Source organism: Pseudorca crassidens, chromosome 18 (assembly GCF_039906515.1).
Source record: "Pseudorca crassidens isolate mPseCra1 chromosome 18, mPseCra1.hap1, whole genome shotgun sequence".
NCBI classification, from domain to species: domain Eukaryota; kingdom Metazoa; phylum Chordata; class Mammalia; order Artiodactyla; family Delphinidae; genus Pseudorca; species Pseudorca crassidens.
In genome coordinates, this window is record NC_090313.1 from 50,128,975 (window position 1) to 50,147,147 (window position 18,173).

Here is an 18,173-nt window from a genome sequence, read left to right on the forward strand (position 1 = left end):
TGCTATCTCTCTTTTTCATCAGATCATTGAAGATGACAGTGGTATCAAATGAGGATGAGGTAAGTCATAAATAAAACAACATGTTTTTCATCCCTTAGCCACATTGTTACTACTCAAATTCTTTTATTTTGTGATACTGGCTTTTGAAATGATTTGAGTCTCACGCCTCTATGTATGCATATGAATCCATATATATATATGAATGTAATATTTAAATGTCCTTTCAATATTATTAGAGTTTATGTAATTATTTCTAAGAAGCCAATTAATAATCTTATTGATTTAATATATGCAAAATTTCATAATATAAAGGAATTAAATAAAGTCTATGGATTTCTTCCAGGTGAGAATATACCAAGTTAATGGAAAAACAAATCTTCCATAATATTGTTTCAGAATATTTTGGAGATCATACCATCAATGCTGTGAAACATTTTTATAAATGACAGTAAAAAATTGAGGACAATCTTAAGAGAGGCTCAATTCTTGTGATGTATTTTTCTTTACTTGGAGACTACAATCCCTATTCTCTATTTTCAAATTATTCAATGTTGTTATGAACTATTAACATAGAGGGGATCTAAATTATATGATGTGGCAGTCAATTTAAAGGGGAAGGCACATTACTGGCATAATTTAATGTTTTAGGAATGATAAATTTAAGATATTAGAGAGGCAAGATATTAGATAGGGCAAGATTGCAGAATTTACAAAATCTGGAACAAATAGAAGAACTGGTCATTAAGTTCAAGTGTGGGCTTAAGGCTTCCAAGCTCATTGCCCTTGGATAAAAGTCCATTGACCTCCTTGAGCTTCAGAATCCTTAATTCTGTAATGCCTTGTAAATTTGTGAAAGTTCTCTGGGAATTGGAAAATTCTCTATAAACAGAATTTAGCAGTATTAATTTAGGCTTGTGTAATTATTCTTTTATTTGGCCTGCCTGATGCTATAAACCCTTAGGGAAATAAGAACAATTTTTATATAAGCAGTGTTGAACACCAATATTTTATACAAAATATGATAATCTGTGTAAGTTGAACAAAAAGAGGGTTCCAAACTTGGTTGTTTGTTTTTTGACAATCTTTGAAAAGTATTATGAAGTAATTTGACTGAGTATTGTAACTTCAGGAAACTAGATTTTGAAATATATATCACAATCAAAATATAGTTCATTAGAATGCTATAGATCACTTATAAGTTGTTCATCTCAAAGTGAAATGTTTCATTTGTAAGACCAAAAATAGAACACTTATTCTGTCTAATGGGGGAGGTCAGCCTGTGTGATACAAAATTTGTAAAATCTCACTAAAATTTTCCCTCCTTTAATCAAACTTTGTACATAAGATACTCATTAACATCTAAAATAGTTTGAAAAAACTAAGTTACTTTTTGATAACTTTCTGAAATATTAAAAAGGGGGAATAATGAAAGAAGTTGCACCCTCTTTTATAAATATTGAGAATTTAATCTCTAGTGTATAGTGGATTATCCAGCATTATTAATGTCTAACATGAACAGAAAATGATATATTTCCTTGGTGAACCATGTGCAACCATCTCCAAAAGGATCTAATGAAGAGTTTGAAGATGGTCCATCAACTTAATGATCTATTTCTATTTCTATATCTATTTCTCTATAGTGATGTTTAAGAATTTGTTCTCTTCATATCCTACAAATGATTGTTCTCTGTGATTGTCAAATAATTGTATTTTTGAGCATATCTATTTTAAAAAATACCATAATTTGAGGGGATTTAATAGCTCACTGACATGGAGTAAGCCTGTGATACATGTTCCACTCATGACTTCGTCCTTATTGCAGCCTGGCCAGGTAGGGTTGTTCATTTGCATGACTCCCTAATCTCTCAGCCCTGGTCAGATGGTTCAGGTGAGTCAATTAACAGCTTGTTTGACTCTCACACTTGAAAGCAATGAATGTCATGGTAGGCATATGGTTTTTCTCTTCTTAAAAGTTAAATTATTTTTGTTATAAAAAGGTAACAGTATCCAGACAATATAAGGTCAATTTCTATGTTAGCATATATCACCTAAGCACAAGCTATAAATTCTCTGAGGATAAAATGTAATTGGCTTAGTTCTTTTTCCCTTGAGATCCTTGAACGCCACCTGACACCTCAGTGGTGCTCAATGAAAAAGAAAGACATGTTAACAAATAAATGAGCAAAATAAAGAATAGATAAGCCATTTAGTATACCCCAATAAGTCTAGACCATAAAGATCTTCTTAAATATGGAAAAGCAATGCACTCTTCTTGATTTAATTTATATTGTCAGAAGAAAAGTAAAATTAAAAGAAAAAAGGTCAGATCGACAGGGACAGAATATTATGTTGGTTTGTAATTTAGGAGATGCCGCTCACTGAGTGTGATATGGCAGAGATATGGGATGTGTGGAGTAGCTGAAGGAAAATGCAAACAAGCAAGAGTAATGTGTATTAGAACTTACCTCTTTGTTTCTCCCTCCAGACTGTGACCCAGGCACCATTCCTTGTTTACTGTTTACTCCTGGGCATAATAGCCCAGGGAAAATACACAGTAGGAATTCAATAAACATTTGTTGAATGGGTAGAAAGAGAGGCTTATTATTTTAAGATGCCACAATAAACATGTACTTACTTTAAAATGCCATTTATAAATATGTGGTTTCATTAGTCATGTAAGCTTATGAGAGGTCTTATAAAAATTATTTTTCTGAAGTCCTTTAGGGTCTTGAACCAAATTATCTTCAAACTAATCATAAATATGAAAAGCCACTAGTATCATTAGGCTATGACTCCATGGTAATTATCTGACTAACCAACTTATCTAAGCTATCTGAAAGCCAGGTAACCCATTCCCACTGAGGACCTAGTGACAATATTGTTAAATAAATTTTTCCAAAAGTTTATTTTACTGGCAAATAAAGAACTAGAGCACAAACAGTTGTGATGCCACAGTTGCTTTCCAAAATAATTATGATCAGGGTCCCTGAAGTACGCAGTGTATTAATGAATTCAAGGGAAGGCAACACCACTATTAGTAATAGCTTTTTATTCGGAGTCCTCATTTTCCAGATAGGTCACATTAAACACAGCCGTTAAACAATAGCGTTGAGATAAATCCATACAATGTATGCTGCTTTGTTGTTGTTATTCTTGTTCACCAATCACTTGGTGCAGCTAAGAACCTTATGGAGTGATGGGGCTGATAAATGGGAATAGCCAACCTGCAAAACACTGGGGCCAGGAAAGTCAGACTTTATTCAGGTCTCATTCAATTATGTTTCGAATCAACACATCTTGATAGCCAAAACTCTCATTTGAATTAGTGCTCCGATAAATGCTCTGTGTTGTCAAAAGAGTATAATTAGGCAGTAATGAGTGGGCATATATTATGCCAAACCTCAGTCTACTTGTTGACCTCAGCAACTTCTAGTCCATTAGGCAACAAACAGCTTTTAACCTGGTGGTAATAAAGCATACTGCTCTATTACTACATGACTTTTTTTATGGTGTCATATTTTAAATTGAGCAGTACCTAGATCCTTTAAAAGGAAGTCATGTTTTACAAGATCTCAGCTAATTTTGAAAAACAAAACAAGTCAATTTTCCAAACCAGAATTCAATTAATTTATGGAGTAGTGAGCCAAGATTTGCATATTGCCTGCAGTAAGGATAAGTATGTCAGGTTAAGAAATAATGTGAAAGCATTCTTTGAAATTGCATGATATGTCTCTTTAATGTTCACTTTGGTATAGGTATAACTAACTGATTCTCACTACTTTTAATTTTGATGAAAATATTTTTCATCAACATTTAATGAAAAAATTGTTTTGTTACTGATATTGTGTTTTTAGTTCATCAGTAAACAGTTTTTAGAACTTTAACTTTCTTATGAAAATTTCTATAAATCCTTTTTCTGTGCTTAACTTCAGTTATTTAAGGACCTAAAAGACAAAGTATTCAATATTATTATTCCTTTTGAATGTGTGGGATTTTTATGAGGGGTTAGTAATTGGAAGATGTGAATTAAGATAATTTTTTCACATTCTGAATTGTGATAAAAACACCTTGAAATATCACTGTTTGATCATGCATCACCCCTTAGAGCAAGTTGCTCCCCAAAGGGGTAATTTTGGTATCGTAGACTTCCAAGGAAGCTGAGCACCAGAGGTCTGTGGTAAAGGCAGTTGCCAGCCAAATGAATAAAAGCAAGATTCCCTCAACTCAACTATAAAAGCTTAGCGTCCTGACTGCTGAATTACCACCAACTTGTAAATAAATAATCACTACTAAATACATATAATGTGTTAAACAGCTAACACTAGTAAATCACTGGTGACAGAGAGCCTAAAGGTAATCCCTCACACATTGGCACAACCAATTCTTAAAATCTGATAGTGTTTTAATGTCTTCAGACACATATAATAAATTGAACAACTGGTTACTCAGCATTAAGAACATTTTAAAAATAAATCCTACTCTCTTTGTTGATTTCATTTATATACTGCCTTAGATTTTACTACTTGGCTATCTGTCTAGTAAGAGAGAGGCAACACTTGGTAAGACTAAATGGAAATCAGTTTTCCATCAAATTTCAGCTATCAAGCTAAATCAACCTGTAGTCTCCTGGCAAAAAATAACATCATATAATAGAGACAACACATTTCATATACATAAATTGTCCAAAATATAGAGAGTCAATTAGGTTTCACATGTACAAGATCCCTTCTTTTCTGACTTAAACATTTACAAATAATAAAAACCAAGAGTAGAGCTTTGGAAAGGCTGTTACTGGGAACCAAATACAGTTCTCAAGAGAATAAGGCTGATGGGAGTTGTCCATTCTTCCCTTTCAAAGCAGTTTTGCAAACGAGGTACAGTCTAAAATCTTGACAGTATTTGATGGAAATATTTTCAGTTGGATTTTTCGAGGTTTAAAATTACAAAGCTGAATTCACTTCAGTGTTTGTTTTTGCTTTTGTTTTTATTTTTAATATAAGGATTTTATGACATTTATGTTGTTTCTACACTGGCTTGGTGGCCAGGAAAGAAGGCACAGAATTCTCCACCAGTTTGCAAATAATGCATTTTTCTGCTCCCGTGCACAAACAACCTTTATTTAACTCAGCACCACATTTTCTAAGGTATGGGCTGGAAACTGTTTGTCATGAAGCTGTAAAATGCAAAAATTTTTAAACGCTGAAGGAAAATGTCAATCAAGGCATTTTCCCATCTACTGCTACTTCAGCAAGTGCTAATTTTATTTTTCCCAATTCCTGAAATTTGAGGTTTCCTAGCCTCATATGGAAGTAAGTTTGAAACACGCTAAATGTCACAAGGAAAGGTGCAAGAAAATGAAGGAATAGACGGTGTATTGTTCTCAAGGGACACCAATAAAAAGAGGCAGAAGAGCGCGGAAAAAAAGGCAAACTTTTTGTTAAGACCCAGACCTCTTGTAAAACACTACATAATGCAAGTAACCAGTGGTGGTACCACACATGCATTAAAGCATTTTGCATGGTTTTGAAATATAATGGGGACACACATCTTGAACCACTTAAGATACTTTTGAGAACCAATCAACAATATGATATCTACATAGGCAGCAGCTGTATGCTATTGAAAAAACATGAAGAAGTTTCAGGTATTGGTACAAATGTAATTCTTGTAATTTAGCATGACTTTAATAAAAGCTTCCATGAAGGACTTGTACATAACCATGACTGACAGATGTATTTTTTGACCTTTCAGTTAGCTCCATCAGCTCACTCAAACACATTTTGAACAGATTATGTACTGTAGTACTTGGTAGACTCTACATTAAACAAGAGACTTTGCTCTGAGGCACTGCTTCCAACACTCCATGGGGAAATGGAAGCAGGAAAAAACAAAACTCATAGAGTTCGACAGCTACCAAGGCAACACTTGCCATTTACAATATAAGCCCAAATATTTTTGCAACACAACTATATATTAATTTAATAAAATACACAATATAGCTCTTATACACTCAACAATTTGGCTCATATGCACTGAATCTGCAATAAATCAATAAAAATATGTCATTTGATGTAAACACATTGAATCTTCTTACATTTGCACATTTAAATGGTCATGTGATTTGTGTATGTCTAAGACGTTTTCGCGTTCCTGAGCTATTTTAGTGTCCACAAATGAATAAAACATATCATTCATGTTAATTGTCTCTGAATATCATTACTCAATGGTAACTATTTTTCAGAACATTTCTAGGTCAAATTTAAAACATATCCATCATTATTTATACATTTGTTGGACACTAAAATGCTAAAGAGGCATTTTAAACCTTTAAATTTTCTTCTCCTTTCATGAAGTGAATTAGTCTACGTGTGTGCAGGACAAAATGGACTATACCTTTTTACATTGAACTTTTATACGATATGAGGTGTTTTACAAATGACTCAGTTTTTAATTTTTTTTGACTAATGTTATGGAATGTTTTCTGTGTTTCTATGCGTGGCAGGTAACTTTATACAGAAATGTTTACCACAAATATGTGTTAATGTTTGGTGTAGCTTGGACTACTGCAAGGTCGTTTCAGGACTTTCAGTAGAAGCCTGTGGTGACTGCTAGAAATTCTACCACAGATCACAAATTATGACCCTGCTTTGTATGGGGTTTATAGGTAAACAGTTACGTCAGAATAAATCACGGAGGACAGTCTTAGAGCAATGAGAAAAAACTTCCATTCTCACACTGCATACCTTCCTAACAGATAGTCACAAGGTAACTTGCCTCCTCATCCTCCTTTTTCTTCTCTCTTTTTTCTTCTCTGTTTTTCTTTCCTCTTTGAACATCGTTAATTCTGTCCTAATATAAGTTTGGTCAAAACAAAGCCATTGTTATTTCTGAAAAAGAAACAGCAGTGAAAAGAACATACTTGTGGGCACTTCAGATGTTCACTAAAAGCCTTAAAGCAGCATCGGTCTTTCTTTATCCCTGTAAAATGGGGTTTTCACCAGGAGGGGTCATTTTTAAATCAACAGAAGAGACAAGAAAATGCCAATGCTTTTTTTTTTTTTTTTTCACTTTCTCACAGCCACAGGGTCATTTCCCCGGCAGTCCTGCAGAAGCTTGTCGATTTCTCTCACGACTTCCTCTGCATCCACCGGCTCTCTGGCCAGATCTCTGTTAGAGTGGTCAAGCTGCTCCAGGACAGCGCCCATCTCTCTGGAATCCCGGCTGGCTCTCGAATGCACATCGGCGAAGACCCTTGCCATCTGCTCAGAAGCCAGGAAGGGAGGGTCTCTCGGTTGCTTGCTGGGGGACAGATACTGACTGTCAGTGGGCAAGTACTGGCTGCTCGCCTCGGCCAGAGCCCCTGGCTTTGCTTCGCAACCATCCAGGGAGCCTTTCGTTGAGGTGCAAGGCTCGATGCATGCCTTGGTTGGGCTGCTTGATGCTGAGGGGACCTCTTGGAGGAGAGGGCTCAGGGCACGTTTGGCTTTTAAATAAGGTTTCACATTGGCAATGAGAATCGTGTGCTCTCGCTTGTCTTTTCCAAATGTACAAAAAGTCTTTTTCCCAGTGGGATTCACAGTTTCGTAAGTCTCAGTCTCAACATTAGCTTCAACTGTGGGTACAAAGAGATTTGTGCGGTAATCTGCGTTTTCAGCCTGATTGGTTGCAGGGAACTGTGGCATCCAACACCTGTCAGAATGACCAAGCACTCGGCATTCATCTGTGCAATTAACACACTCTTCTGGTTCTGCAAAACAAAAGAGAGGACAGCAAATCCAATCATTAGGGATGCCTTTACAGTTCTACAAAGGCTGCGATCAGCTCTCCCTGGGTTTGCTTGACCTCTGATCTCTAAATTAAAAAGGAAAAGAAAACAATAATTAAAACGTTTCAGGATGGTTGCATAAACCTGCTGGTTGAGACAACGGTTTTATTTAAGTCTATTCTCTAGGTATTAACAAATTTCCATAGCCTGGGAAGAAGTAAAAGTGGCCACTGGAGAATCATTCTCAGTAGAGTAGAATATCACTGTAAACTAATCTCCTGGGGATATCAGTTAGTCTTTGTTCTGTATAACCCATCCTGGAAACAGGGAACTTCAAAAAGGATTACCAGGTTTAATTTTTGAAATCAAATAACAGTGCAAAAACTGAATCACAAACTTCCATAAAAAGTCCTAAGCTGCTATTTTTTTTTTATGTTTTATCCCTATTTTGCTTGTAATTGTTATTTTGGTGACAGTCATGAAATAAGGTTTTCCTTTAAAAGCCTGCTTTTCCTACTGAAGAGTAGCAAATGGAATTTTCTATATGAACGTGTTATGAATAAGCTTGTCAAAAAGTGCACATTGCTATTGTAGATTTGCGTATGGATCATGTAATCAGTTTTCTTCACTTCAGCTTTTTGTTTTTGGTGTAAGTAGGTGAAAATGTATTTTGTAAACAGATATAGTTCAGAATGAATGACAAATCATGATTTCAATTCTAAATGATAATGATTTCTGTGAGAATTTTTGCTTCTCTCTTTTGTGATAAGCATGTAGATAATCTAAATAAAGTACTGTTTAACGATCACTATTTCAAAGATGCTGAACAAGAAAATATGAAAGAAAATTCCTTCATTATGACAACAGCTGCATATGTCCATGAACTCAATATTTTAAAAGATAACTTTGAACTATATCTTCCCAGTTGTCCCTTTCATCTACAAATCATTATTTTCCTTATGTTTAATGATCCTTTTTAAATTAGGGACCTTTTTTTCAGGAGAGGATATTTACAGTTTAACTCTATGTGATGGGAATAGAATTCCCTACTCATTTGGGAACACTTGGGATTGCCATTTAATTGATGCGAGAGGATCTCCATAATGTATAGTGTCCTGTGTGCAAGGGAAAAAGCAGCAAATTTAATAGTGCTGATAAATTTATACGGTTACTTTTCAAAGTCATATACAAAATCTGAGTCTGTACTTAAAACACACAAAAAATTCCTTATAGAAGAAGAAAAAAAATAAACCACACCTTAATTATCTCAAAAGGTTTTAGGATAAAATAATTTCCTATGAAACTAAACTCTTTTAGAAAATAATCAAAATGGTGTTTTGACAGAACAAAAATTCTGTGGTATTTCATAGCATGTATCATTATTTACACTTGAAATGTTAAAAAGAAGTATCTACGTGGCTTGTCTCTATTTTAATTTTGTCTTACTTTTAAACATATATTTACCTAGGAGTGAATAAAATATGTTAAGTTTATTATGTAATGCAGGCAAGAATGCTGAAATGTAGTCTCAAACTGAACTATCTACACACAGACTCAAATACTATCTATGATTTGAAAGGTTGTCAGACAGATGGACACAAACAGAAGCAAAAAAATCTAGGCATTTAAAATTTTCTAGAAGCCTCCCTGTGCAGATTTAAAGTAGAGCAGAATTTAAACAACAGGATATCAGAAAAGTTTAATATCAGGTATCTGTTTTCATTACCTATTCTGAAAGTGAATCTTCAATATTATGCCTGTGTCAGTAAGTGTTAGAAAAAAAAATACATATCATTTCATTCAACTAATCTTATCCTTCAAAAATACAGTAGAAAACTTTACTATCTATTTCACTTGCTAATATTTTTGTATCTTTTAGATTTGTGATTTTTAAAAACTTCATTTACAACTCATACACTCTCTTTGAAAGACACTAACATAATTTTATTTTTCAATATTGACTGGTCTCAATTTCAGCAATTTTGATAGCCCAGCTTTGAATGAATTCAATATGAATTTAAGAATAGAGTGAACAGGACAGAATAATGCAGATTTATAAAAGTGTAAATTGACCTTGAATTTGAAACCATCAACATAAAATTATTGTTTGCACTTCACTACTGAAACTCTGCAGCTTTTTTTTACTTGACTTCATGTCACATCCTAGGGAGCAAATTTTGAGTATTGATTATGACACATTATATGCTGTTCACCTTGTCATTAGACTGTAATTTTGACAGCAGCATTTCACAGACAGTGAAGAAAATCAAATGGACCCTTCTGTACAAGCTGCAGAAACTAAGAACATAAAATGAACTATAACTGCCAAGGGTCAAATAAGAATTTTTGAGAGAGTAGAATTATTTCTGAAGTGACATAAATAAATAGATGACTAGGTAGACACATAAAAGAGACATAGGTAGTACATAATGAATTACTAGCTAGACCAAAAAAGTAGACAAAATGGAAAAAATGAAAGAAAAAGAGAGGCGAGAAGGAAACCAAAGTGAGAGGAGAGAGGGAAGGATGGAGGGAGGAGGGGCTTAAAGGAAGGGGAGTCGTATTGGGAGGATTTCTGCTATGCGCACCTTCTATTATATTTTTAAAAATCCACTCAATAAACTAAGTGTGTATAATAAAGAATAATAGTGTGGAGGATTTTCTCAAGCCCTAGGATTATAAAGGTAGATAATAGCTTCTTTCTGTACCTTAGGGAAAACGAATCCCGAAACAGATATGTTGAATTATGAACTATAAAAATGAAAAAGAAGCAAATTATACAGACAGCCACTATTTGCATAGATTACATATTTGTATCAAAAAACAAATTTAGGGATCCTGGACAGAAAACAAATTTAGAGACGCTTGATCCAAGATTCATTTTTTCTTCTGGACCAATCTGGGATTACAAAGAAATTATTTACCCTCATTTTTGTCCTTTCCTTAGTATAATATAATAACCCTTTCACAGAATGCACCCCTTGCCAAGAAAGATGGGATAATCCAAATGATATATAGATGAGAGAAACTGAGAGATAAGCATATTTATATTGCAAAGTGAAAACAACTCTGAAGTCCGACAGCTAGAAATCTGGGCAGTTCTGTATATAGAGAAAGTTTACAGTGTCTAATCTTTTAAGTGTAAAATTCCCTGAAGGATCATGTGACAATCAGAAATTTAAATACTTGTTTAACATTAAGAATCATTTTCTATACTACTATAGTCACTTCTATTATAAAAGCTCCCAAGGGGAGGGATATAAACACAGTCATCTTAATTAGTTCAATTTTGCATCTTAATTTATATGATCTTTTTCAAAAGATATAATCACTTAAATTACTGTAAGTACTTGCAGTTCAGCTGCCACCATAAACTATACATGCACACACATACACACACACACACACACACACACACACACACACACACACGTATAGATCTTTATTTGCATGTGTAATAAAATTGAGCTTTCTCCAGGAAATAGTTCAAACAAAATTTGAAAACTTAAATGCATGTCCAATGCATTCCTGAAAATTAAAAATCAGTAACTACCATAAGAGAAATACAGATGAATGAATAAAACACACAGGAAAGTTATATATTTGTAATATAAAGGATAGCAGAGATATATAAAACATATATATAAATATATTTATAAATATAAAACCTTGTATATAATTTACATGCATGTATAAATCTTTTTATTTAAAATCACCAGTAAACAACCTTTTAATCTTTCCCTATGCCCTTCAACTATGAGTGTGAAACCTCTGACTGGTTAAACAACTTGACTACTGATTTTAGAATTTTATATAATTCAAGTTGATTTAGACATAAAGATGTATGAAATCTGCAAATTCATATTAGCCAACAAATCTGAAAGCTCTCTCTCTTTTTTTTTAACCTAGATTAAACTGTTTAATAACTTAAAGATATTAGGCAAGCAAACATTTTTTGCCAAAATATACCTTCAAAGGAACAGGCATTGTGAAAGTTACATATATATGAGGAAGAAAATATTTAGGTAAAACATTAAATTATCTGTTCCCAAATTATTGTATTTTAGTGGTCTTCCACAAAGGTTACCAGAACTTAATGTCCACAATGTGATTTTAACCTTGTAATGTCACTACATCATGAAGAGTACACAGCCATTTCAAGATGGGTAAGAGGTGCCAATAATTACAATGTAGAAGATTAAAATTTGAAGTCAAAACACTATTTAAACCATCAAAGATTAACAAAGATTAAGGGGCCTCTATTGAACATAGTTATTTTGGGAAAAGTCAGGAGAAAACCCTTGCGTGTTGTGACTCAGAACTGTTCACTGCAGAAGAAACACAGTTCAAGGAGCCACGTCATGAAATTTCTTTAGAGTAAATCTATCTCTTTACTACAATCTGTCTCACTCTCAGGAAGGAATTTATCACAAATCAAAAGATAAGCTTATTTTCCCCGTCTTCAAAGCATTATACCACATAACCCAAAGAGAGATACTTAGCAACTAATTTGTTAACACTTAGGGAAATATTAGAAAACATAAAAGGATTTCCTCCCCTTAGTTTCATTGCCTGTTTCCTCCAGAGTCCACATATCTGTACATCTGAAAACATGCTTATTATTTCTAGAATAAGAGTTTCAGATATGCATTTGATTTAATTTTTATAATGAAGAAATAAACGTCTGGGTCGTAGAAATCTGAAAACCAAAATCCATTAATCAGAACATCAGTGAGGAAGTTCTAAATTGTTGTGGTTGTGGGGAAGGCTATTTGAGAGTTTTCTGTGCTTTACGACTGTCAACAAAATGGTTTTATTTCAGCTCTGTAAATAGCTTTAAATAGGAATAGTGCTCTTCTGTTAGTGTGGTGGTTGCTCCTGTTTCTAACAGCACCTTAAAATTGGAGTTGTTTCCAAGTTGAGAGCTCTATAAATGAAGTTCATTTTTTATTTGTTCTCACTTTTCTTTTGTATTTCTACTTTACCTTCTTTCACCAGTGTAAGCTTTCATAACACCTAATTAGCTGTCTGGGAAAGCAGAGAGCTGGCACCCATCTATATTTATGGCTGGCCCAAATGTTCTGGAGATTAACTCTACAAAACTTAAAGTTGACGCCCATCACAGATTATCTACCAGTAAACAATGGCAAGCCAGGACCTTAGACTGACAGTTCGTGTACACCAGTTTTCTACTGAAAGTTTTTAATGTTGTAACCACAGCTTGCTTCACTGCCTTTTTCTTTCTTCAGTGCACACAAACACACACACACAATTTTACACATGTACACACACTTCTCTATGAGCACAGCAAATTACAACTAATCCAAATATATTCTAACATATCAGAGAAAAAACACCAATACTAAAATAGAAATCTCATCAGAATACAGTCCAACAAACCTTTAATAAAATGTTTCTTCAGTAAATTGACATAATTCATAATATCCTGCAAACTGACAGTTTTCTACCACATACAGTTCTCTCTTTTTTTGGCAATGTTAATGATTATTCATTTACTTCCCTTTACCATCCTATAAACCCCTTACACTTGTTATGATGATAGGGTGAGTCATTCCATATAAATGGCACTTTAACAATCTATATTCATTCAAATTATTTCCATTTTTGATTTCTATGTCTCATTTACTAGCATATTAGTTAAAATTAAACCTTCTGATTTCACACTATCTGACTATGAGGGGGTAAAAATTTCACTTTCAATATTACTTCTAGAGACAGCATTGGAAAGTTGTCTCAAAATGTCTTTCTCTGTGTCGGGGAATAAAAAGAAACAAGTATCCTAATATTATAATTTTATCACATGCTATTTCTTCTGCTAGTATTCACATGACTTCCAGGCTTAATTTTAGCACAATTTTTAATAACCTTGGTGTATCCCTTATTCAGGGAAGAAAAGAGAAGGGTAAGGGAAAATGTTGCATCAGAGTACAATCACTTTATTTAGCCAAGTGATCTTTCATCTATTGCCTTGTATTTCCCATGTTTCTCACTTGTGCACAGTGATCTAGGCTGTTCTACTAATCAAATAACTGATAAACAAATACACAGATGTGGGATATGTTTTTGCTTCTTTTATTTTTTAATGTAAGTTCACGTATCTTGTTACAATATGCTCATTTCATGAGCATGCTTGTTCACGTGTTGGCAGTGATATAATGATAAAACACTGGGTACTGGACTCCAGGAACTTAAAATATTTCCTAATAATTGGTCATAAGAAATAATAATTTAGAAACATAGTTCATGGAATAAAAATACTATGAGAGAAATGTATATATTTTTAGGTGTATGTACTGCTGATCTGGCTTCCAGAATTTACCTCAGTTGTGAAATACCATTCTATCTGCTTTTGATAGGCAGAGAGCACATTTTGAAGAGGAGGTTATAATAATGCTATCTAATAGTCAAACCGTGGCAGCTTAGAAGTACCAATCCTCTGGCGTGCAATTACATCACACAACACTTCTGAATGTATCGCCACAACTTCATTCAGACACCAGAAACCACTGTCCTGTATCACATTCAACTGAATCCAACTGCAGCTGGGTATTTGGAGTGCTGGGAGCATTTGCACTTACTATTCAATGCACCTGCACACCTTCGGGGATGGTTTCAAGTGTTTGTGACCCTTTGGACATAATAATAGGTCTACCAGAGTGAATTTTCTGGCATAAATACTGACAACCACAGATAATGCTCTGAGATGAAGAAAAATGAAATTAAAGGGAAACATATGTTAAGGAATGAAAGCAAAAGGATATAAGGAAATCTGATACGGAAGCACCCGAAAAAAAAAATGAGAATCTAAACCACGTATTGAGAACGTATGGCACAAATATAATTGTGTCCTGTGGCACAGTGTCCTGAAATTAACATTCAAAATTTAGCTGCCACCCTTCCCCAGTCCCATACTGTAGGTGCAGCCATCCCCTGGGGTAGTAGCAGATGCTTAGAAGTGAAGGCACAGATAAATAGGGCCATCTCTTTCTTAACAGTTACGCTCAGGAGAACTGGCTCTGCAACTCAATTCTATACTAAATGGAACAAGTTTTTGTTTTTGTTTATATTTTTGTTTTTTTGAGAAAAGGACTCTGACATAACCTATCAAAGAAAAACAATATAACTCAAATGCCCCACCAGAGTAAAGACAGCTCAAATTCATTGGAAGTAGTAGATGTGTGTAATCCAGCAGTTAAAGGAATTATACTCAATCATTCATAAGGTAAGAATGAACTAAACATCAACTTTGTGAATTGGAAGTTTTCAAGCAAAGGCATCTTCGAAAGAATGTTGTGGAACAGGTGTTGTCTCAAGTAAAGGTTTGTGGTAAATGAACCCACGTTTACCCACCTCTAAAATTCTCCAGTCTGGAAGGCTGTATCTCTTTACCAAGGAGTTTACAATTTCATTAGAAACTAGAAACTTGATTTGAAACCACCATAAGAGAAATAATTCATGATTCGTTACATTTTGAACTATGTTACATGAATGTCAAACAACAGAAAAACAGAGAAAGTGTAGATTGTAATACGGTGAAAGGCTTTTTAGAAGAAGTGGTGCTTGATTTGCAATTCAAGAGATGATCAGGGTTTCAACAGACAGTGGAGAGCAGGGATAGGGTGATCTAGGTAAAGAGATTAGAAAGTGAAGTGATTACCACACAGAAATGTGCGTTTCACAGGGTGATAAGAGAGCAGATTTGTAGGTCAAAAGATGTATATTGCAGTGCCTAAAAACAAAGTAACAAGGGAAAAACTGGCTAGAATGTAAAAAAAATGGAAAAGCTCTGAATAAAAGACCGAATTTATTTTAACGGGTAATGGAACACTAATATAGGTATTTGAGCAATTTATTGTACATCTCAGAAGATTCTTGAAATACTTAGGAGCTTGACTGAGCAGTACTGAACAACATTTATAGCCTAAAAATCTGCTTGGTCACAGAGCAAGTAGTATTCAAATCAGCATTACTTCTGGTACAGGTATCTAGCGTTTGGGCTCCGACCAGGATTATCTCCAACAGAGCACAAAGAACCTGTCATAGCTCTGGCACCATCATTCCAACTCCAGTCCTACTCCATTCTGCTTGCGTCTCACCCCACTTCTCCTAAACTAAAGAAAGACTTAATGTATGTTGATTCAACTGATATTGTATATTAACAATATAAATCCTGAATTTTATAGTTCTGCATTAGAAAACTATTTTTTTCTTTCTACATCTACTTTATCTCCCTTCCTGCTTTCTCAAATTTGCTATTATTATTAACCAACCATAAGATTGCATATGATCACATATCAGAAAGCTTAAAGGATTCTAGAAGGCCAGAAGAGGGAAGGTCTGGAAGAAAGAAGATCATTATATGTATCTAGAAGAGAAGTAATAAACATTCCTACAAGGCAAGGAACATGGCCACAAATAAGGTAGTAGATGTTGAATCTCAGAAACCTTTCAAAATTTATTCTGGATCTCAAGAAGAAAAAAAAAAATAATGAAAATATTCTCCAAAATACTCATTTCTATTTTGGACAAAGACTATGCCACAATTTTCCAATTGCATTATATACTCTAGTGTTGCTCCCTGACTCTTATTTTTTAATCTGTTTGCCTCATCAAGTTCCTTATGCCCCTGGAGGATCAAGACTCTGAGGTCCTAGTATATTCTTACATGCTCTATTCCTTGAGAATACACTCAATAGTCACACTTCTGAATTTGAACAGAATGCTACCATTGATATAAAGGAAGATGAAATTTAAAAGGTATCAAATACTATTGGTAAGCTATAATAAGAATGACTACCCCTTACAAAGTACTCAATTCATTTATGAGAGTGTCTCGTCAGTTTTCAGAATGATCCCAGGACCTAAACAAAGTTATACATAATAGCTCTCTTTTGCTATGAGATAAACAGTATTTAAAGTAACATCAGATCTATCTGTTAAATACCATATTTATATAAAATTCTGAAGCTCTCTATTTATTATTGAGGGTACCATTTTCAATAAAATAAATAAATCCTACTTGACATATATCCACTGAAACATGGAGGTCAGAATATTTTCCCCTTAAGGGAATTTTTTAAACCAGAGACACTTTTATTGAAATTAAAATCTATGTTTAAGTAATCATCTCTTTATAATTTTAAATTATGTAAACAGTGAGTATTCTAAAAAACCTACACCTCAGCATCTATTAAATTTCTTTTATGTCTCCTAGGTTTCTCCTTTTGGCCTTTTTTTTTTTTTGATTCTACTGCATTGTTGGGTCAAATGTGCCAGTTTCTCTCTTTTGTTTTAAGGTAGTTGCCTCTGTATTTTATGCTTTATCTGACAGCTACCATCAACATATGAATTAATTAATAAGTCCTTGTAATTTTAGATTCTTGAAAGGGTTAATGCAGCTTCCAAAAAAGCCTGATTTATATGCAGTGAGAAACCTATGCTCTGGCATGCAGTAGTTAGTAAAAACTGTTTGGTTTACAAGGGCAAATTTAAAATTCTAGCGACTTAAACAATACTGTGAGTTTCAGACCCAAAACTATTTAAATATACTACTATGGAGGAGATGTTTTCCTTATGCTTTTATCGCCTGTGTAAGTTAACCCCATCTCTCATAATGACACCATTTTTGATGACATGGATGAATACACCTAAAATTCAAGTCATTCTCCTAGCAAAGTGGTAATTATTAAGGAAGGTCAATGAAAACATGCCTATTAAGCTGAACTCTTTGTAAAAAGGAAGCAAGATCGTCTTATTAGTTTTTCTCTCCTGCCTGCTATCTGGTTTCTGTTGGGATGTATTTCTATTTACTAGTTTAAATCCTACTGTTCACCTTGTTTCTAGCGCCTTTTTTTTTTTTTCAATTGCTAGATACAAGTAAATGGAATCAGTATCATTTCTGGCATTCTCAGAAAACAAGAGTTAATTCAGATGCAACTAATCCTCTCTTACTTATTATTTAGTAATCAATGCTTGCCAATAGGATTTGGGAGTCCCAGAAGATGGATTTTTTAAAAAGATTTTAATATTATAATATTTTAATGATATTATGGTCTCCAAAGTCTATTCATTAAATTCATAGAACTCTACTCTAGAGATAGAGCTAAAGTTTCAATTAAGTTACCTTAAATTAGATGGACATGGTTCCAAAAGAACAGATGGGTGCCTTGCTCAGATGAGTATTTTTAAAAATGTAATTTTTTAAAAGAAATAAGTAAAACAAAAGATGTTTTCTTTCAAGATTTAAAGCTGTGGGAAAAATATGTGAAACTATACTTTTCCATAAATAATTCTTACAAAAATTACTTATATTACAATAATTTAAAAATAAACTGAGGAGAGACCTTCAAGATGGTGGAGGAGTAAGATGTGAGGATCAATTTCCTCC

The 18,173-nt window shown here is 33.9% G+C and overlaps 1 protein-coding gene across 2 annotated transcripts in view; it reads right to left on the bottom strand.

Annotated features, from left to right (window-relative positions):
• Positions 1 to 703: 703 nt before the first annotated feature.
• PCDH17 (protocadherin 17) overlaps positions 704 to 18,173 on the bottom strand; it is a 108,767-nt gene continuing 91,297 nt past the window's right edge. For both annotated transcript variants that reach the window (XM_067712875.1, XM_067712874.1), the window contains one exon: positions 704 to 7,747. In XM_067712875.1, the coding sequence (XP_067568976.1) occupies positions 7,065 to 7,747 (683 nt within the window). In that variant the 3' untranslated portion in view covers positions 704 to 7,064. The remainder of the gene's footprint in view (positions 7,748 to 18,173) is intronic.